The sequence below is a fragment of the Aythya ferina genome, assembly GCF_964211825.1.
Source record: "Aythya ferina genome assembly, chromosome: 2".
Lineage (NCBI taxonomy): Eukaryota > Metazoa > Chordata > Aves > Anseriformes > Anatidae > Aythya > Aythya ferina.
In genome coordinates, this window is record NC_140297.1 from 44,748,409 (window position 1) to 44,769,940 (window position 21,532).

A 21,532-nucleotide genomic window follows, 5' to 3' on the forward strand; every position below is an offset into this window, starting at 1 on the left:
GGCAGCTGCGTTATCCATGCGAACTCCATGACTCAGCTGCTAGCAGGAAATGCACAACACGCTGAACAATGAAGCACAGGCAATTACTGAAAATGTGTTCTCCATTACAAGTAATTCCAGGCTACATTTCTTTTTAGCTTCCAAATTAAAAATAAAATAAAATAAAAGCGCACATGGATTGTTGAACCTCATTTTTATTCATATAAATGGACTTTGAAAGAAGGGGGAAAAAAAGGATTATAAAGCTTTGCAGAGCAAACTAATCTTATACATAACTATAAACAGACACATGGCCAGTCTGTGATAAAGCAAATTGTGCAAATCAAGCTAGGCAAAATATCTTCAGAATAGGTGTATCACCCATTAGTGAAGCTTAGAGCTATTCTAACCAACACTCAGCAAAACTGACCTTCTCCCGTCAGTCTGCCTCCTCAACAAAATCGGCACAGCCGAGACTTGTGACAGCAGGGGGATGCTCTGGTGGAAGGAGTAAGGGTGATGCTGCATGTTCTTGCAAACTCACGGCTCTCAGCTGGGGCCTGGGACACGTTTTGCCTTTCTGCCCATGACTGAGGCTTCAAACATGAGGTTGGGTGCTGGTACGATCATATTTTAGGGCATCTGAGACGGATGACACGACTGAAGTTGTCCCCTTGGAAGCCAACCTTTAATACTAAAGAAAAATAGTAACTATATTGTAAATTATGACAGTCTAATTGAACCACTTTAAGTCATTATTGACTATTAATACAGAAACAATTCTAATTATGGGAGAAATCATCAGCAGGCTGTGTTTGCTGGTGGAGCTTTAAGGGAAGTCAAACCACTGCACTGGATGAAGTCTCTGAAGAAGAAACCATCAGAAACCGAAGCTGTCCTGAGCCACTAACCTCACCGCAGCCAGCAGGCAGCTTTCCCTTCAATGTGAAATATTTACTTAGTTTCAGTTCATTCCGATAATTGCATTCCATATGTGCTGTTTATTCCCATTTAAACTAATTGGCATATAAAAAGTGTTCCTACTTTGTGTGTAAAAAAAAAAAAAAAAATTAGCCTAAGGTGGTTAAGATCTGCTAGCACTAAAATCCTGCAGGACTAGAAGGTACCAGAAACTCAGGAACACCTTGTTTCATTAAGACGTTTTTATCAAAACATATTTTAGTCAATTTATTTCTCCAGCACGTTAAAGATACGGCCAGTCAACTAATTAAAAGAATGCTAAATAACTGCTTTTCTGCAAGTTATTTCAATTCCCATTTCCATCTGAATAGAACTCACTGCAAATCACAAACAACAAAGAAGTAACATTTACAATTTCTCAGCATACAAAACATCAAACTTCAGGAGCCCCAAGTCAAAACTTCAGGCCGGCAATGGCTTTACCCCACACTTATATTTGTTAAGAAAAACATAACTGAGGTAGCCAGATTTTGTGTCTCTATGAGTTGCCTTCTGGTCTCCACATGGCTGACCTTCACCAAACACACACCACATACCTGTGAGAAGGGCAGAGATCCCAGACAGCTTCTCAGGGAGATGCCAGGAGCCACTCGTACCACAGTGGCAAGGAAAGGACGGGCTGGTCACCCACAAGGACTGGCTTGCTTATGCCCACAAACAGGCTGCAGGACACCACGTTACTCACCAGCCCCATGTCAGAGCCTGGGTTAGCAACACGTGTCTGAAGAGCTCACAAACCAGAGGTTGGCCACCCCTGACATGACGCCTCTCTAGGGAGCACGAAAGATGACCAAATGCCCTTTAGAAGCAATACACAGTCTCACAAAAATTGGTTCATTTGGTCACCAACAGATGTGGAAGGGAAGAAATCTTTTGGGGTGGGAGAGCAGGGAAACATGACCTCAAGTACAAACAAGGCAGAAACTTCCTGTGTGAATAAAGCTTGCCCACTCGCTGATTTAAACCGTAATTCATGTGGTGATTTGAATCAATGTAGCCTAGTGTTGTCTTATCCTCTTAAGAATATTCCATATATTTTATTTACACAGAATTAGTGAACTTCCTATGACGTGTCCTGGCAATCAGAGTGCACGTGAAGCCAGTGAAGGAAGCAATGAAAATGTTACGCTGCTGCTTTTCCATTTAGCCACAAGTAATAACGTCAGCAGAACCCAGCAATAAGCTTCAGTAATGGGGAAATGGTAACAGAAACGCCTCCCTGCTCATTCAAATCTTAAGCTGGGAAGTCAGGAGCAGTAATAGCATTAATTAGGCCGCCAACTACCATGCACATGTCCTGCACCGAAGTGTAAAATCCCAGAGTGGTACAAGCTTGTCAGAGCACAGCACTTTTACTCTCAGAGAAGGAACGGGGAAAAAAACAACACAACAACAAAAAAAAAAACACAAGAGAGATCAATTGTGGTTTTACATCAAGTATATTTCGTAATTGTATGTTAAAATATGTACCCACATCATAAAACACTTTAAAAAAAGAAGTATTTTTAAATGTATGTACAATAATGCAAAAATATGCCTAAATATGTATCGAATGCAAAAAAAATAAACCATTTAATAAAATCTCCCTTCCAATGTCCCCCTGCTCTTCAATACCTTAAAAAAAATGAAAGTTTCCCATTTCTTTTCCTCATTAAAGAAACAGGAGTTAAAACACAAATGATCAGACGGACAAAAGCAGTGCAAAGCAGACACGTAAGAATGGAGAGGCATCCAATTCAGCTTCACGTTCCCCCGGATTACACCACAACTGTGGCGTCACTTGGCCTATGTTACTAAATTTGGGCTTAAAAAGTCAGCCTTGTGTTCAACCTTAAGAGGCTACCTGTGGCACTCATTTTCCATTGGAGCAAAAAAATAAGTTAATGATAATCCAGCTAAGCACCCTTTAAACCCCCTTAAACAGGGGTGAATTTCATCGTAGGCAAATATTTCTTGTTCTGTGTAATCCTGCCAAGCACGGAGATCACATCCAACAAACGATATGGACTAAAGTCTACCTGGACAACTGTGGTGGGAGAGAGACTTCTGCCGTTGCACAGTTGCTTAGGCATCTCTTCTTTCTGCATCCTCTAGGAAACTGCAAACACGGCTGTGGTCCTACAATTTCGTTAAGTCCAATATCTTGCATTTGTGACCTTGCAATTTCACGAGCAAAACAGGCTCCTATGTATTTCTGAAGATGTAGGTCTGAAGGTCTGGATTAGATGAGATGCTTCAGTTGCATGAGAAAATGCTGATTTGGTTCCTGTTTGGTGTGTTCAGGTGAGTGATGTAGATCCTTTATCTTACTGGAGCAACTGCCCTGAGAGTGCAGTTGGCCCGTACATGAAATACAGCTCTTCTTTGAAAAAGCAATCTGAAGGGGCTTCAGTATTGCTCCCCATACAAAAGATGGCAGGAATTGAAGCTCTGTTTAAAAAAACTGCTTATAAGGCACTGGTGCAGCAAGGTTTGTGACAAACATGGTTTTGTGATTTCTCCTTCCCAACTGTTTAAAAGCATGTCCATTAAATCAATCATAAATAGCAATAAAAACACATTAGAAAAGTCCCAAATCAAACAAATCAACTTAGTGTTGAAACATAATTTATATCAGTCCCACTTCAGTGCACACTCTAGCTCCTGAATTCTTATCATTATTTTCTTAAATCTCACTGTTGACTCATGCTCACCCTATATACAACCCCCTCGCCCCCCTCCCCTATCCCTGAAGACACACCGGGCTGATTATCTTCTGAATATCTTCTACAGACAAGAAATTTTTAGATGACATGATGAAGTTACACATTGAAGCTTACAGATGATGAACAGACCGGAACATAGCGCCATATATTGGCTTACCTATTGTACATAGCTATTTAAAGCTTTTAAAGAATAAGAATATGGACAAAATATACACTTGATTCACAAAGTAAAACAGCCCTCGACATCCAATATTTTGCAGGGTTATACATTCCTTCTACTCAAATTCCACACGTGGAACTGTTCCTGTGCCAGATCCTCTTGTAAGCAATTTGATCACTTCAAGGTAAATTAGTTCTTCCATGTATAAAACAGCAAAAGCTCAGCCTCTAGTCATCGCTGTCGCTCCCAGACTCGCTCAACTGCAAGTCATTTCCTTTGGAAAACAAGAAAACAACAAAACACAAGGCGCAGGTAGGCGTTAATTCACATTTCACTGCAATGAAACCAAAGAACAGTCAACATGTATGCTGGAAGATTTAAGTAAGAACACAAGAACTGAACGCTAGCATCACCTCAGTCTAATGGAATTGCTCTCCGTGCCCGAGAGCACCAAGAGCTGCATCATGGCCTGATCCAGGCCAGACGGAGCCTCCTTGGCTCCGCAGCCACCAAGGCTGCTCCCCACGGGAGGGCAGAGCTCCCCTCACTAGCAGCTGCAGGAGGAGTTCACAGCCTCCACCCGGCCAAGCTCCTGTGCATGGCTCCAGGACGAGGCACTGGGGAATTCCCTGGCTTTCTCGACCCAATTAAAATAGATTTTGTTGCTGTTGTTGTTTTAAGGAGGATTGGGTAGCCAAGGCAAGGCCTCCATGTGTCAATAAGGCAGCAGGAATGTTAAAGCTGTTGTAACTCAAGGCTGCTGGCTGAACTGAGCTGACACAGGGTGTGAAGGTGAAGGAAGGCCAGGGGCACCCCTCCAAAGTGCAGAGAGGACTGGATGTGGAGCAAACCTCCAGTCTCAGAGCCCATCCTGCAGAGCATCTGTGATTTGGGGACAAAGAGGAGGTAAAAGGGTGCGATAATCACGTTTGTATGCTGGTAACCAAACCTAGCCCCTTGAATGTTCTCCCCTGACCCTGCCTCAAACACAGGTCCTCGGCAAAGCAGGTATGCAGCAGCTATGCCTTGGATTTCTTAATCTCCTTTCCCCTCTTGGGGAAATGTGGTTTAGGGTTACCAGTGACTTGAATACTCAAGGTCAGGCAGAAACCACTGCCTGAAAAGAGAAGTAGCTACCTCAACAGCTCCCACATTCTCCTGGGGTCAAAGGCTTCTTGAAATTTAGTGACCTATGCAGTATTGTAGTCATGGCCAAAAGAAGCAGGGCAGGGGCAGCTCACACTCAGAAACAGGGACATGAAAGAGTCCCACTGACACTGCTGAACTTTGGAATTCACCCAAGGGTCTCCTCTAGCATACAGTACTGACAGAAACACTGACTGGCCTCTCCAGTTTTCCAGCAGGCCTTTTCAGTATTGTCTATATAACATCTAACTTGTCTTCTTGAAGCTGGAAACCCTGTATTTATCTGCATTTAAACTCCACCAGTTCACTGTGCGTGGATGCCAAGAGATGTACTCAGAAATGCCTCAGGAGGAATTAAGAACAATTTATGATAACTAAGCTCTAGTTTAATGTAAATGCACTGAACCTGATCTAGCAGAAGGGAAGAGCAACACAGATGTATACCATCTGCCCAGGGAGAGTCCAATATGACAGAAATACTTTTTAAATGATGGAGTGAGTTTGTAGTGATTCAGTGCCTTCAAACATTAGAGCTGTGATGTTTTTAAGCGAGTATTTGGCAAACATTCAAAATATCCAAATCGTGGTATTCATGAAAACACAACTGAAACCAGCACAGTATAGAGCAAATCCTCTGACAAAGCAACACTGCTAATAGCAAAAATAAAGAGACCGTGCATTTGTGATCACAGGACAGCCTTGTGTCATTCACAATTCTCCACAGGACTTTCACTGACACATGTGGCAATCCCACTATTTATACCTAATCTGTGTTTTCACACTAAAGTGGTTCCCATCCTCCAGTGCCCCATATCCCCTGCACTGATGCTCTGCTACCCACTCTTTCCAGCTGGAGGCCTGAATCAAGGCTCAGCATGGCCGATGGGGGCCATCACATTGGTGCCCATGGGCTCTAAACCAGACTGAAGCAATCTCCACACCTTCAGATAGGTCTCAGCCTTCTGTTCAAAAAATCTGTCCACATATTTCAGCCAGCGCACCTCCCTGGGACTACTGTTCAACCAGCTGTACTTCAAGGAGTTCGCTTAACATGCTAAGAAAATGAGTGCTCTCAAGCAGCTTCAGCAGTGATAGGATGCAAGGATTTACTTACGGAGCGTGTTCATGAGCTGATTGCTTCCTTGTGGCCTGCTGGTGCCATTAGCAACAGCATTCCTGTTGTTATACTGCTGGTGAGGTGGCTGGGAAGGGGAAACATGTGCTGGCTCTTCCCCCTCACTGCTGGAGCTTTCATCTTCACTCCCCGATGAGCTTTCTGAATCCGATGAGCTGCTTCCACTGCTGCTGCTCATCTGCTCAATAATTTCAACCTCTGCTCTCAGCTCTGAAAGAAAAGGACATTCATCTGGTTGAAACCATGAATAGGGCCCCACGGAATCTGGGCAAAGAATGTGAAAATGCAAGAGTTTTCTTGAGCATAATTTATCACATCAAAATACCTCACATGAAAGGGAGAGTCAGGAAGGAAAAACAAGAAATTATGACAACTTTTCAACCTAATTGTTGCAGCTGAATTTAAAGAGCAGCAAAGATAGTATTATAAAAACCTTCACTTACTATCTATACACTTCATGCTCATGAAAGTGCTTCCTGCTTCATTATTTTCCACAAGTTATATGCTCTACATACAAAGTAAATAAATTTTCTGATCAAATTTTACAGGCCAACAGCAAGCCCTTCTTTTATTAAAAACAAAACAAAACAAACAAACTTTTAAACATGCAGGAATTTAAATTCTGTTAGACATCACTGACATTTAGGCTTTTGGAAAATGCAATGAGAGAGAGAGGCCACAACAGGAACTGCCTTAAGATAATGTATGAAACTGCTCCAGCACAAAGGCACACAACTCACTCTAATCAAACCTGAGAAACAGATAAACAACACCAGATAAACTCTGCAGTGCAGCAGATGAGAATACATGAGAATATTCACATGTTGGACTAGTAACAGTACCCTAACCTGCTACAGAGCTCACAAGTAGCCAGGAAAAACAGACTATTCTGAAACTGGGAAGTCATTCAAGTCAGCCACACCTCACTTTAGGGTTGCCAGTGCAGAGAAATAGGGGAATACCATGACAGCCTCATCGGCAAGAGGTGATGCTGGCTGAACAGCCAGTTACCAAACAGCCATTAAGGTAAGTCACCCCAAACCAATCCACATTGTTAAACTTGTCATCATTACAAGTGTCCTAAATACTATTAGAAGACATTTTTTGTATCCACCCAAAAAGTCAAGTATCTAATGACTCAGTTCGCCTAGGCAGGTTTCCAAGAGGGAACCATATCCACACGCATGCCATACAAAGTACGAGAAACACTCAAAACGTAGCCAGCCCATCGTTGTGGTAGTAGCTCTAAATCCACGTTGTGAGAACTCACAGCCCAAAGAGACAAGAATGAAAGAAGTGAGAGACAACACATGTACTATCATCTCTACCCAACAAATGGGGAACTGATACCAGGCAAAATTCACCTTCGATCAAGCTTGTGAGTTATTCAGAGTTGCCAATTTTAAACCTCCAACTTTTCAATTTCAAAGTTCAGAGCTCAATTTCAAATGTTATAGTTATATTGAATTAGAGGCATATTGAAAAAGAACAACCATGTGACTAACTCTGGCTGGGTATTTAGGGATAGTGGGGCTGTTGCCCCAACTTAACTTCCTGAAGCTAGATCCCTGACTAGAGCACCTGTGTTTTTTGTGCTTTATTAGTATGCCAAGCAAAGCTTACTCTTTCATCTCTTAAGACATAAGAGACTACTGGAAGAGGGATGAAGAATATATGATTAGGCCAACAGAAGATACAATTTTGTACTGTAATGCCTTTCTCCCTCTGTCCCTCCCAACACAGCCTTGCAGGCCTTAAAAAATCCATTTCATGGCTGGAATCTGATACACATACAAATGAGCACTCGTAAGTCACTGCTCTCAGCCTAACCATAGCTAAGATTTCAAATTATAAACGTTCTCTGAGTTCAGGACTAAGAAAGTCACAGAAGAAAATGGGGAAAAAGTAGCTCTTTCCCTTGTAATATATATATACACAAGGGTGTTGTCCATGACAGTGGTTAGGGATGAAAACTCAGTTCTGACACCATTTTCTAATCAACTTTCACCTCACAGAGGCTGTTCCTTCGCTTCCTTTCAGGTGTCTTGTCTCTTAAACCATCGAGTCTAGAATTGTGAATGTCTAATCTATGGGCAGATGAGAAAAACATAATTGTTTCCACAAGTGTTATGGTGGCTGCTGCATCATTGAAAGTTTCAGGCACAACTCCAGCAGGACCACTAAGAAAGTTTGTTCAAATCCCTCGTGTCACCCTGCCAAAGACACGACATTGTTGTTAAGCCAACAATGACATCAAAGCCGTACAGAAAGAACACATCTACTTTAAAGCTGTCAGATTTTGCATTTCCAATTTGCCTGTTACACTTAGTGCAGTTACAGGTATTGAAGCCTTGGCTAAATGCTTTCTTGTGGTGCCTTCAATTAAAATAGTTGTGAGTGTATATGCACGTACATATACCCTAAGCTGAACAATGAAAAAGTCACATCACTTTTTGCTCCACAACATCAAACACCTTGTTGATGAACCTTTAAGGCTTAAAAGATGACAAGAGTGAGGATGTGCCATAGTTTGAAGAAAGCTTTTCATACAGTATGTTTTTGTACATTTACTTTAAATGAGTCTACATAATCTGAAAAACCTGACATTGCCACGGGAACCTTAACTTTTGCATATTTCATGATAGCACTGTAGGCTTTCTTTCAGGAAAAGAAAACAGCTTACTGTCTTATACTGGCAGTCCGTGCAGTTTTAGAGTAAGAAAAAAATTCAAGGTCAGAAATCATCATAGAAACACAAAACAGCCTTTCTCAACAGGGCTCTTTTTTCTATGTATTTTGTATCAAATGTCCTAATCTCTTTCAGTAATCATGGCTAAGTGTTCTTGCCTCTTCTCTCGACTCCAAAAGGCTCTGCAGGATTTTTAACTGAAGTCCTAACCTTGGGCTGCAAGAACACCAAGGGCTTTTGGAAATAAAGTCACTCAGCTTTATGAAGAATGAGGCTGTACATTCATAGCAGAATAATCACTGTTAATAATGGTATGCAGGGTGGATAGAAATCAACTCGATACTGGCATTTTGAGTATGCAGAGATGGCAGCTAGAAGATGCAGTATTTTACAGTGAAGTGCAAATTTGATTGAGAAGTCCTTGAGAGACAAATACAGTTCTGTGGAATAATACTTCCAGGACTACGGCTGCATTTTAAATAAACAATATCTGCTCAGATTTTTAAGCACTGAATTTATAGTTTCCGAACCAGAAATACATTTTGGTGTTGTTTCAGGTACCGCACACTTAAATTACGTCAATGTTATTAAAAACATTTCTGTTGTGGTCAAGTATATCTGATAAATGCCAGTAATTTCATGCACATAAATGACTGTATTGTGGTGTGTGTGTCTAAACATTCACTGCTTAATGAAACTTGATCATAGGCAGCCAAGTATTTGAACAAACAAGCTCTTACCCTCTCTGTTGTTCCCTTCAAGCAGGGGGACAATATAAAAGCTTGCACAGGAAAAGACTCTGCTAGTGTGGGACCCTGGAGACAGCCTCCCAAAGGTCTCCTGCACGGAGGAAAGTACTGGCTCAACTCCCACGTGCTCTGCTTCTCTCCTCAGGCACTGCTGTTTGGACAGCTGTGTAACGGGATGGATGAGAGGACTGACCTACCTGCAAGTTCATTTCCCAGCTCATCTGTAAGGGGAGCTGGGGGAATGCACAGCTGAGTGTAGTGGAGGTAAGCAAAAGCCTGCACTGAGGTTTGCTTAAAACCATTGTTAAACATCACAAGGGCTATGCATCTTACCACACCCTTGAGTAGGGCATACTGGGAAGAAAAAGAGTGCCATAGTGCCACAGAGATGCTTTTAACCACCTCCTCTAAGGACTGTAAGTTCTGTGCTGTGTCCATTGAAGAAACAACAGAGAATTTCAGCTATATGTTTATTTATTTTTAATAGAAAGGAGCTAATTCATCCAAAAGGAAGACCACTGCTTGATTGGAAAGAATATAGTCTTCACTCCTGCTAGTTTTCCTTTAATGTGCATCTTTATGGCCACAGATTTTCAAGTTCTGAAGAGACTATCTCACAGCTTTTACATTTAAGTTTTATTATTTTCATTGTACAATGGTGCCATTTTAGTTCTACCTTTCCCAAATAGTTTCTCACGACATAAATTGTTTAGTAATGCTGACACTGTGGATAATCAATGATTATTTTCAAGGGTACCAAAAGCTTGAGGATTGCTTAGAATTGAGGAGTGCTTAAAAAGTTAAAAATAATATATACCATAAGCAGAAAGAAAACTGCCTGGGTATTTTTGCTTTCTTCCTTTTTGGACCTTGAAGAACTCTCTATGATATGCCAACTCAACATCCTATTTTTAGTATGAGTCAGGTGTTGTTTGGCTTGATTTTGGAAACCAAACTCTACAGGTTATTTGTTTGGAAGTATTTCCCAATAAAAAACAATAATGTGGAAAAAAAAATCACTAGATCAGTTTTAAATAATGTGACTTATTATTTTAGACCACTAGAAAATGGTCATTGCAGAACAGACGTTGCACCAGACAAATATAGAAATTCTGTTGTGACAACATGACCTCTATAAATTGCTGTAAGTATGTGAAAGAGTGCCCACATGGTTAAGTAGCTTATTATACATCATAAGTAAAGACATTTAAAATTCACAACTGACTGAATTCTTAAGTTGATATATAACCTGATATCTTTCTCCTTACCTATTGCACGGAAAATAAAAATGGCAATGCAGCTAAGGGAACTGTAGCTAACAAAGTCTCTGACTTCAATTCTGTCTGCTGACCAGATCCAGGTACTGCAAATACTACTGCTGTGAAAGCGTGAGACCAGTCAGCACCTATACAGACACACAGACAGCTTAGCTGTAAAAGCGTCACCCAGTGATTACCAAGAACTGAAAACAAAACAAAAACAACATCAAAACCTCCTAAGCTCTTACCATAGGCTAGGAAATGAATATAGGTTAAGTCTGCAGGCAAAAATAGCTATATGGGACAAGGGAAGAGACCCAGAAAGAAAATACTAGACAGAAAGAACAATCTTGAAATAAAATAATTCTGTCTGCCAGACAAGAAATCCAAGAGAACCAAATAAAAATTAAAATTTAAGATTATCCCCATTTTGACTGTATTAACCACAGAAAAACCAGGTACCACACCAGCAGGAAAGGAAGGACTTGGGCCAAGAAAGTGAGCCCTGCCCACAGCGCAGCACTGAAACAAAGCATTGCTTGAGCAGGAGACAAAGTTGGGCCAATAATCTCTTGAAGTTCTTCAAGGCTCTTAAGGACAATTAAATGGCAGGTGTGATAAAAGCCAAAGAGGAGTGGTTGTGGTAATGGAAGCTGTGCAGTTGTTTTCTCTCTCATCCCTCCCCTATTAACACTGCTTGGCATGACACAGACTCCAGGTCTCCGATGAGATCGTGGATCAGCGTTTGTTGTTGTTACCTAAGACACCCTTTCAGCCTTTTAGCATTCAGCTGCCCTAGCTTCTACCTTTTGAATCCACACCTATTGTCTTCTTCTCAGAACAGAGAAATAGTTTAGAAGAGAGAAGATAACCTGGAAGGAAGAAGCTCTCTCCTGCCAGAGAAGATTGCAGCATAAATGCCTATGCTGGCAGAAGAGAATAAATAATTCATTAAGATACCTTAAAATGAGATATAAAGACAACAAACCAGCTGCCAAGTACCAGCTTTGAATCCCTGTATGTTCTAATGCGTTTGTATAAATTCTAAGCCATAGTTTTTATTAAAAGAAGAAAGGAAGCCAACCAAAACCCAGGAAACTACAAACCCTTCTTTACCTCTCTTAATGTCATCCAGTTGAGGCTCAGGTGAAGGGTTATCTTTCAAAGGAGAAGTTTTAGGTCCAGTTGCTGGCTTGGTTGGGGCTCTGAACTGTGAAGGAGGTTGAGAGGCTCGGGCAGATTGTTGTTCTATTCGGGCTTGGATCTTACTGCTACCCTCTGCTCTGAAACAAGAACCAGAGACATTCAGCAGGGCTGTGCAACCGTGTTCAGCTTTTTCAGTATCCTCGTGATAATGCATGATGTGTGACTTCCTTTTGAACATTGCTTTATAAAGCTGAACAGTGATTGACAGGTTTCTGTATGCAAAACATGCTCTCAACAGCAAATCTGCATACTGCATCCTTACAAAATATATTTTCAAACCCAGATGTTTTTTAGTGTTGCCAAACTCACTAGCTGAAGAACAATGAAGGCTTTAATTTAGCAATTAATAGTTGTATTGTTAAAAAACAATTAGCAACCTATATATAAAAAAAATCCACTCAAAACAAAATCCTGCTTAAAACTATCCTAGCAAAAGGAACTATTTTCTCACTTGCAATTGTACAGTCTCAAACTGAACTCTCTTAGAGGTCAACCTGACTGGAGCAATCAGTTTGCAAGCATTTGCTCCATTTTTCATTCACTTGCAAGTGAATAAAAGTGATAAAAAAACAGTTTAAGATATTTCCTTAGTGGAAAATCTTCCACAGAATAATGTCTAGCCTAGCTGTTCAATCCAACTCAAGCGCTTCTTCATTTTTCTGAATCAATGATGTGATTCAGATTGTAGAACAGTCAATTATCCTTGCAAGAAAAACAAAACAGAATGTATTCAGGTCCCTCTATGATACACCATAATGAGGTTTAAAGTATGAAGTGTATTTGTCATAAAGCCTTTGGGAATATGTCTGTACATAGCATAGTGCAGAACCAGCTGGACATTAAGAGCTCAGTTCTGCTTCTAGGATGGTCCCAGATCAGTAATATGACATTTTGTGCCTGTGAGCTAATCCCACCAAGAAAAAAAGTTAAACTAGCCTATGTGGAACTTCTTGGACTTCAGCTAAACCACTAGTGGTTACCTGAGCTAGTACATTTAGTGTTAACTAAGGCATCTCTCAGGATTCTGTGATTCTTTCTCCATGCCACATTGAATGATAGATGCAACCTCAAAAAACAGAGCCACCTCTCACTCATCATTGAAATGCTGCCTTTAGATACCACATTACTACACTTTACATTAGTCATTTACAGTAGAAGTGGAGATCTGGGGATATACTGTCTCCTGTGAAAGATAAAAAGATAAAAGCAAAAGATTGTTTCCAGTATTAATCATGCTCTTGGAACTACAGAAGTCTTTATGTAGAAAAAGTGCAATTACTTCCCTGGGAATGTAATCAAGATGTTAACACTAATAACTCTGCTCCCACAGGGTGTCCACAGGTCGTTAAAGATCAAAGTAGCCACGAAAAAATGCCACTTCTGAGCTAGAATACCGAACAGATTAAAAAAAAATAACCATTTCTCAAAACACGAGTCTCCAATTTTTTTCTACCCTACCTCTGCTTAAGAAAAGTTGAAATACTTTAAACCTTGACAGAGCCAAAACTCAATGGATCCTAAACACCCCATTGAGCCCAAGTTCTCCTTGCATTTCTGTGCTTCTTTCTGACTTAAGCTTCACCCAGACAAAGCCAGCAGAACTTAAATTGTTGGCATTCCACATCTCATTTATAATGTGCTCATATCCACTGGACAAGATGCCTTGCCTCTGAATGCCACATGGATGAGTTTTCACATCAGTGACTCAGAGTGTTACAACCCATTTACCTTTAATTCAAGGTGGTTTTTGGCAAACTTCCAGCCAACTCTTGACAACCTGCAACCCACGTTTCTATTAGCTTTAGCAGCTAAAAGCTCAACACTGCAGTAAATGTTTTTTTTTTTTTTTTAAATGTATCATACTCGTAAAATTGTTTAAGAGCTTCTTCTTTGTGAGACATTTGAATAACCGCTTTCACTTTAGATTTAAAAAACCTGTGGCTCAGTGGTGCTGGAAGAACATGGTGCAGAAGCTTCAGGCAGCTGCAGAACAGCAATATTACTAAAAATGTTTTGACTGCTCACTTTGTAGCATTTGTGCAGTGAAATCAGAATACTGGGTCAGAAAGGATTTCTGGCCTCAGCAATTCCAGGCAAAACCTCACAACCATAATTCCCTCAGTTTTCTTTTCCTCTCCTCAACTGGAGGCTTTGGACTTTTGCTCTGCTCTGTATAGCATTGATCCAAAATGATGATGAGTGTTTCTTACACCTTAATAGCATATTATTAAAGCACCATGACTCCCACAGGAAGCTGTAGGGAACAAACCTATGAAGTCCAACAATCCTTTTGACAGCCTAATATTTCCATCTTCTATTTCAACTAACCAGAGATTCCTGAAACACATCCCATCTTTCAGCCAGCTTCCAAACCTCCAAATCATCAGAGGTGTTTCATTGCAAACTATAATTACGTCCTTTCAGCAGCTGAGAATTTACAAATTCTTTACTCTTGGATTCACATTCCCAATAGCTATTTGCATTTCTGGCAAGATAACGGCCATGTAGAGCTGATAAAGTTTAGTAAGCAAACATAACTACAAAATAAAAGAAAACGGGGTTCATGTTTGAAAGACGGACTGAGCAGAAAACCAGCAAAAATTTGTCCTCTTAACTTAGCCCTGTCACCAGCTTTACCTTGTTTTCTTGACTTGAATGCTGCTACTAAGTTTTTCCAGTACATATTCCCCAGTGTCATGATTGATAATAAGCACACAGTCCTTCTGATACGGCCTTTTATTTCCTTTAAACACAGTCCTTGGAGGAGTTGAACCCTGGTATCAAAGAAAGAGCACATATTTATTTGGTTATATTCCCCTGTCCACAAGTTTATAAACACTAAAACAAATGTATGCACATACTCTTCTAATTAGGAGACTAAGTAGCTAATATTTAGTTCTTTCAGAAAATATTCATTCATGAAAGGGGAAAAATACAGTTAACACAGCAGAAACAGACATTTTCTCACAGCAATATTGGTGCCTTTCATCATTTTAAGTGTCTCTGCAGTGACAAAACATCTTCTCCTTAGTTGCCATTACTTACAGTTCTCCTTCCCAAAATGGCAATATAGCTGAATTTGCATAGCTGATTCTGACGAATGTCAGAAATTTCTGCTCAAGAAATCTTGGGTTTGGATATGAACTAAAATTCTAATCACTCTTGTAGCAGAACTACTGCCTAAAGAAATATGTGGTCAACTGAAAAATAATTTAAAATGCTTTGCATTTATTCTATGAGGTGAAAAAAGAAGACAATATTTAAGAAGACAAGTTTTACAAGCAACTTCACAAACTATGTAAGAACAGCTGCCTTCTTCAAACTCAGATTCACACGTAGAAGCTGAGCAGTTCCACCAAAATGTTTTTTCAAAAGCAAATGGGGTATTTGACTCCTTCTAGGAAGTCCTCAAGTCCACACAACACTGCATAGAGCCGTATAAATCTAATGGCTTAGACCGAGAAGCAATAAAGACAAATTCATGTGGTCCTCTACATTGTCTAACAGATATTGCTGAGGTTAAGCTACACTGTAGTTTATTCACACAAAGGCAGGCTCATACACCTGGTTTGGGGGTTACAGAAGGCAGATTCAGTTATGGTCTACCTGCACACAGCAGCACGGACACGCATCTGACCGTATCAAAACAGGACATGTTGCTCTACGAAACGTACTGAAATAAGTTCTCAGCTTTGAGCCCTTCTCAAATTTCTCTGTAACGTAATGCTATTCTACAAAAGAAATTTTAAAAAATGTTTCTTCATATGCTTCTTCATACACGCAGCAGGAAAGCAACTGAAATCAGGGACAAGAGGAATACGTTTTATTCAGAGTAGCAGAACAAACAAATTTTATCCACTCAGAATGAAATCCCTGTTCTCAATACTGCTAATAAGTAGAATATGTTTTACTCTGAAATGGCTTCAGAATAGTCAGGGCAAAATATTTGAATTCCCAACAAAGAAAGCGTAAGATATACAGATGCGATTCAGAAAACATCAGTCTCATGAAAGTCTAGTCTTCAAAGGCATTTTACATTTTTATCATTCCTACATTTAAGAGAGGAAAATAACATTTAAGAGAATAAAAAGCAAGCTGAAAGTCAAAGCCAGCTCCCTGTTGACAAGTAAGTCAGGAAACATAAAACACAAATTTAATGAAAAATGATCAAAGTTTGTTGGCCATCATTCTGATGCCTAGAGGCCTCTTAACTCAGAAAAGACTGCAATTTTGGCTAAAAAATAAGCAGAAATGGAAGTCCTACCTAAACAAATCAATAGTCCCATCCATTACTTAAAATTAAATATTTAGTTTATGTTAGTGCCTAAACAACGCTGGTTACGGATTCTGATGATTACAGGACAGAAGGCGGCAGATGGAACAGGTGACATTTAACCAGGTTTGTTAAAACAGATTTAACCCTTCAAGTATAGTTTCTTTTTAGAACAAACAAATCCTTCATTTCCCCAACTAAGACTGTTTATCAAATGCAAAAGCCACGAGTAGAAATAGTGTTTCAAGTTACCCAAGTGGCAAGGGACACGAAAACATCTCCACTGAACAAATCATCAAACAGAGATATCCACAGGGATCAGGCAATTTCAAAAAAACAAACAAACAAACAAAACAAACAAACAAACAAAACCAAGCCAGAATCTGAATCTTGCTTGTTGTTATGGAGCTCAGAAGCAAACTGGGCTACAAGAAATTTAAATTTGGTAAACCTTGTAAGGATGAAGTGGCCTCAGAACTTTTCACTCTGCTTCATCATACCCAGTGTTTCCCAGCTCTTTCTGCTGAACATACACACCACTTCCATGGAACAACATACATCCAGGGGCTGCACTTAGTGCAGCTAGCTCTTACCCCTCTGGAGCACAGCACAGGCTGAAAGCCACTCATACTCATGGGAAGACAAACAAATTAAACTTGTCGGTAGAGAGATTTGGAAAGGGATGTTACAAGCGATGTTGTTCACCACAAAAGATGAATGAACAACACAGTTCCCAGTCAAAGATGAATGGCATTGCTATTAAACATTGTTGCCTGCTCCCTAATAGCACTACTGAGCTCTTCACTTTTATAGCCAAACAAAAGCACACAACCTTCTGCTGCACTAAACGTGACCAAAGCCATATAAAAAACAGGAGCAGGGGAAGCAGGTTAAAGCCTCATTCAGTGGGAATTACCACAGAACCATCACCTGCCAATTAAAAACACCAACATGCTAGAAAAAACACCACCACGAGGATCTGACACATGGCTTCCAAACTGCTGGGTGCTCCCCTGCAACCACCAAACCTATCTGCATCTGTGCACGCTGGTTTATTGGCTTGACACGTAGCATTAGCTTCAGCTAATAAACAAATCCGGTTCCAGCATGTAAGCACTTTCTTTTGTTTTGGGAAGGCAGCCACCGAGCCCTCAATTACAAAACAACTGCATCTATAAAGAGTTTGAGCACTTGTTTTATTGCTGTTTGACCATCATCCTCACGCTATAGATCTTTATGGCATAATTTGAGGAGGAAGTGGATGGGAAACCACTTCATTGTCACTCAGTAGAAAATTCCCTCTCGCTTCCATTGATAAAGCTCAAGGCAGGGAATGGTCTGTGCTATCTGTACACGTTATTGCAATGAGCAAGCTCACGGGCCTACCCATGGCTTCTGAATATCACATGTTGACTAAACCCGAAGTTATTCTGCCTTTATTCTTTAAGCTGAAGCACTAAAAGGGACGGAAACCACCCTAGAGCTTCAGCTAGCAGGCAAAGTCTTCTCGTTAATCAAGTAATAACAGCAGGAAGGAATCAAAACAAATGCTCAAACTGGAACCTTACAAATAAAACCCTTAACAAAGAGTCAATAGTGTAGTCCTTCCCCCACGTACTGTGCTGCCAGTCTGGCTGCTCAAATACTGAGCCCACCTGTTTTTACAAAGAAAGAGAAAAAGAACATGTACAGTAGAAGATCTATGTTGCAAAGTTCTTCAAGTAAACAGGGCAACATGTAGCACACTTACTGGAATATGTGGCAAAGTGATGGTTACATCGTCTCCTTTACCAACTCGGAGCTCCCCTTCACAAGATGTATCGATCGAGGCAGGCTTAAAATCATCTAAAGAGGAAAATAATGGTGATTATGTTTCCAAGAGTCTTGAAGCCGTCAGAATGCTGCCCCGTAAAAAGTCACTGCACATTCACTGTGATTACAGGGAATGCTAAAATACACGGTAGTTTACAGCAAGGGTGTAATAACGCACCGGTACAAAGCGTCTGTGCTCAGAGCCCCAGCCACGTGATGATACCAGACTCTACATTTGCTTTTTAAAATGAGCCAGTTTCTAGACAGTGTCTGGAAGACCAAAAGAAGGCTTCTCCAAAGCCCAGGCTTTTGGTGACCTGACACACAGGTGCAAAACTGTGCCAAGCATCCCAAAGGGGTAACAACTTTGAGACCCAGGGCTCTGGGTGGCTCCTGCCAGTTTCAAAGCTGAGGACTGCATCTGTGGCAAAGATTAATTTAGTGAAATCAGTTCATTTAGCCTCACTGATATTTCTGACTACTAACAGGCATCTTGCCTTCATAACACCTCCTTAAGATTAGAGGAGACCTCGGAGGAGCTCCACACAAGGCCAAAGCTGCTGTGGATGGAGAGCATGACTAAGTTGAGAGAGTTAAAGCTCTAAATTAGCCCTAGTCTCAAAAAAATTGCTGCACTGTAGAGAATGCCGTGTCCCCCAAATAATGGGCTTCTGTTTAGTATATTTATTTGAACCAAGAACATTTTTACTTAAGTATGTTTAACTTCAGTATGTTCCCCTCAATAATTCTGACATGCTGATGAGCCATAAAAAAAAAAAAAAAGTAACATTTTGACAGGATTTAGACAAAGTGAAATAAGATTTTATATATATATATATATATATATATATATATATATATGTAAAACTCTAGCATCTCTGGATATGAAGCAGTGCAACTATGGTCACCACCAAGACAATTAATTGCTGCATTAGTTAAGACATTCGTATATCAGAAAAAAAAAAAAAAAATGTAATTCCACAATGAAAAGCATATTTGCAGGAAAAAAAAAACAGCTTGTAAAAAATTCTCATTAAGGGGATGTTAATGTCTAATTGAGTTTTACTTTGACAGCACAACAAGCAGAATTGGCCACACTTGACTTAATCCTCATGCCTTAACTGCCAGACCAAATCACATCCCTCATTTTCATCTGCTCAGTCTATTTCTAGCTATTGTCACCCACCTATTTTATGTGCAGGCTTGCTAAACAAAACAAAACAAACCAGCTGTAGAAGAGTAAGTGGCATTGCCAAAAAGGGGATCTAGAGTTTCAGCAGAGCAGTCACTAAATGAAAAAGCTCATCGTGTCATGCTTCTTTCTTAGGTATCAGTAAAACAATGTTGCATATTTGCTAAGAGCAACTAATTGCTTTCATTTTAGAAAGCTTATTAGGTGTGCATGGCTAATTTTGTTGAGATGGAGCACACATTTCTATCCAAATGTAATCACAACCCTTTTTTCCAAAAGTCAAATGGTTTCAGATGTTTTCCAATGGTAACCCAGTTTTTCAGCATGGAATGTCATAAACATTACAGAAAATAATAAAGCATTTTAAGAAGGCACGGACAAATTTAGCCTGCAAAATCCTCTTACTGTAGTTTGCGTGAAGAGGATTACAGGAATAATATTGCACTTAGATCCCAGATAAATCATTCCAGATCAATGTCTAGAAAAATAAAGTTTTAACCAGAAAATCAAGAGATCTCACTTGAGTGTCACTCACTGAAAACACACCTCACAAAAAATTCTTTGCAATAAAACTGCCCTCTTTCACTTGTAGTCTGGAGCGCCTTGGCTTTGCAACCCCTTAAGGACTTGATCAGAACTTGAAAGCACTGTCAATACTAGAAATACACTGGATTTCTATCTGGATACAGCTTGGGTTTAATTCAGAAAGTACCAGACTGCAACCTCATTTATCTGATGGTCAGGCTATTTGAAAACTAAATTATAAATGAAGATTTGCTAGCGTGTTAGTGCTGGCTAGAAGCCTTCCGTATTAGGCATAAACAGTTAAATACACCATACATATAGCATGGTATCCCTTAACATGCTGTAATTATGCATATCAGAGGGGTGAACCACACAAATTTAGATGTTGATGCGTTAGATGGAGGCTCACTGTTTAGGGAAATAGCTTTGCTTCAAACACTGATCATCTTCTCGAATAAAAGCTTGATCTAGAAAGTTTCTCTTCCAAGTCTCACTCAGATGAATGATCTCACTGGAACTACATACTCACACTGCATGAAAACAGGCCATGACACTGTGCCTAGGATCACACATCATACAACAAAATATCCTATTACCGACTGTACAAGTTTCCCACCTTAACATAAGGCTACTGAAATATGACTTTGGTATTGTTTTCACATACTGCTGGTGATTAACTACTTATTTTAAATGCTGAACTCATTTAGGGGAAGAAAATAGTGATTTCTTGCCCACAAAATTCAAGTACAGAAACATTGTGAGCTCCCCTTCAGAACCATTTCCTAATATGAAATAAAACGCACCCATTGCTAGGACTGAAAATGCACCCATTGCTAGGAATGAGCAGCTGGTATCATACCTGGTGTCTGAAAAGAAAACACCAACAAAACCAGATGATTATTCCCAAACTCTCTTACTGCTTAAGACCTTGCCTCACGCTTCGTCTCTCCCCTTCAGCATCACCAGGCATGTGGCAATACTGTGTGGGTCTGAGTCATTTCTCCTCGCTTTCCTGGAAAGTGCCTTAGTATCTAGATCGCTAGGAGGTCGCAGGGTTACATGTTGCCTTGGCATGAGCACAACCCCTGGATTTCAAACTGTGGCTGCTGATGAGAGGGAAGGGAAGGGAAGGGAAGGGAAGGGAAGGGAAGGGAAGGGAAGGGAAGGGAAGGGAAGGGAAGGGAAGGGAAGGGAAGGGAAGGGAAGGGAAGGGAAGGGAAGGGAAGGGAAGGGAAGGGAAGGGAAGGGAAGGGAAGGGAAGGGAAGGGAAGGGAAGGGAAGGGAAGGGAAGGGAAGGGAAGGGAAGGGAAGGGAAGGGAAGGGAAGGGAAGGGAAGGGAAGGGAAGGGAAGGGAAGGGAAGGGAAGGACGGGGAGCGGCGCTCACAGCGGATGGTGTGGAAGGAGGCCTTGGGCCGGCGCTCGAAGCTCTCTCCCAGCTGCAGCGGGTGCTCCTCCTTGTCCAGCAGCGGGTTCGCCGAGCCGTTCATGGCCCCGCCGCTCTCCTCCCTTCCTCTCCTCCGCCCCGCTGCGTGCGCCGCCGCCCCGCGCCCTTCCGGGCTCCCGGTGCAGCCGGGAAAGCGCTCCGGGGCGGCGGCGCCGGCGGCCGAGGGGGAGCGGGGCCTGCAGGGGCGGCCCCCGCAGCTCCCCGCCCTCGGCAGGCAGGCAGGGAGAGAGGGACGAGGAGGGACGAGGAGGGACGAGGAGGGGCAGCCGGTGTGGC

At 41.1% G+C, this 21,532-nt stretch overlaps 1 protein-coding gene across 1 annotated transcript; it reads right to left on the reverse strand.

The window, feature by feature from the left end:
- Positions 1 to 2,380: 2,380 nt before the first annotated feature.
- Positions 2,381 to 21,399, reverse strand: EAF1 (ELL associated factor 1). Its single transcript, XM_084509361.1, has 6 exons — positions 21,197 to 21,399; positions 18,033 to 18,127; positions 14,647 to 14,783; positions 11,920 to 12,086; positions 6,086 to 6,316; positions 2,381 to 4,099 (listed from the first exon to the last, which is right to left on the reverse strand). Exons 1-6 carry the CDS (start codon positions 21,297 to 21,299, stop codon positions 4,053 to 4,055), a joined length of 780 nt encoding a protein of 259 aa, XP_084365487.1. The 5' UTR covers positions 21,300 to 21,399; the 3' UTR covers positions 2,381 to 4,052.
- Positions 21,400 to 21,532: the final 133 nt, after the last annotated feature.

Excerpts from the sequence above, each read along its gene's own strand:
- EAF1 (XM_084509361.1), bottom strand. The coding sequence starts at position 21,299 with ATGAACGGCTCGGCGAACCCGCTGCTGGACAAGGAGGAGCACCCGCTG. Across the intron at positions 6,317-11,919 it reads ACTGGATGACATTAAGAGAG|AGCTGAGAGCAGAGGTTGAA; the intron begins GTAAAGAAGGGT and ends CTTTTCTTTCAG. Across the intron at positions 4,100-6,085 it reads TCAGCTCATGAACACGCTCC|GAAATGACTTGCAGTTGAGC; the intron begins GTAAGTAAATCC and ends TGTTTTCCAAAG.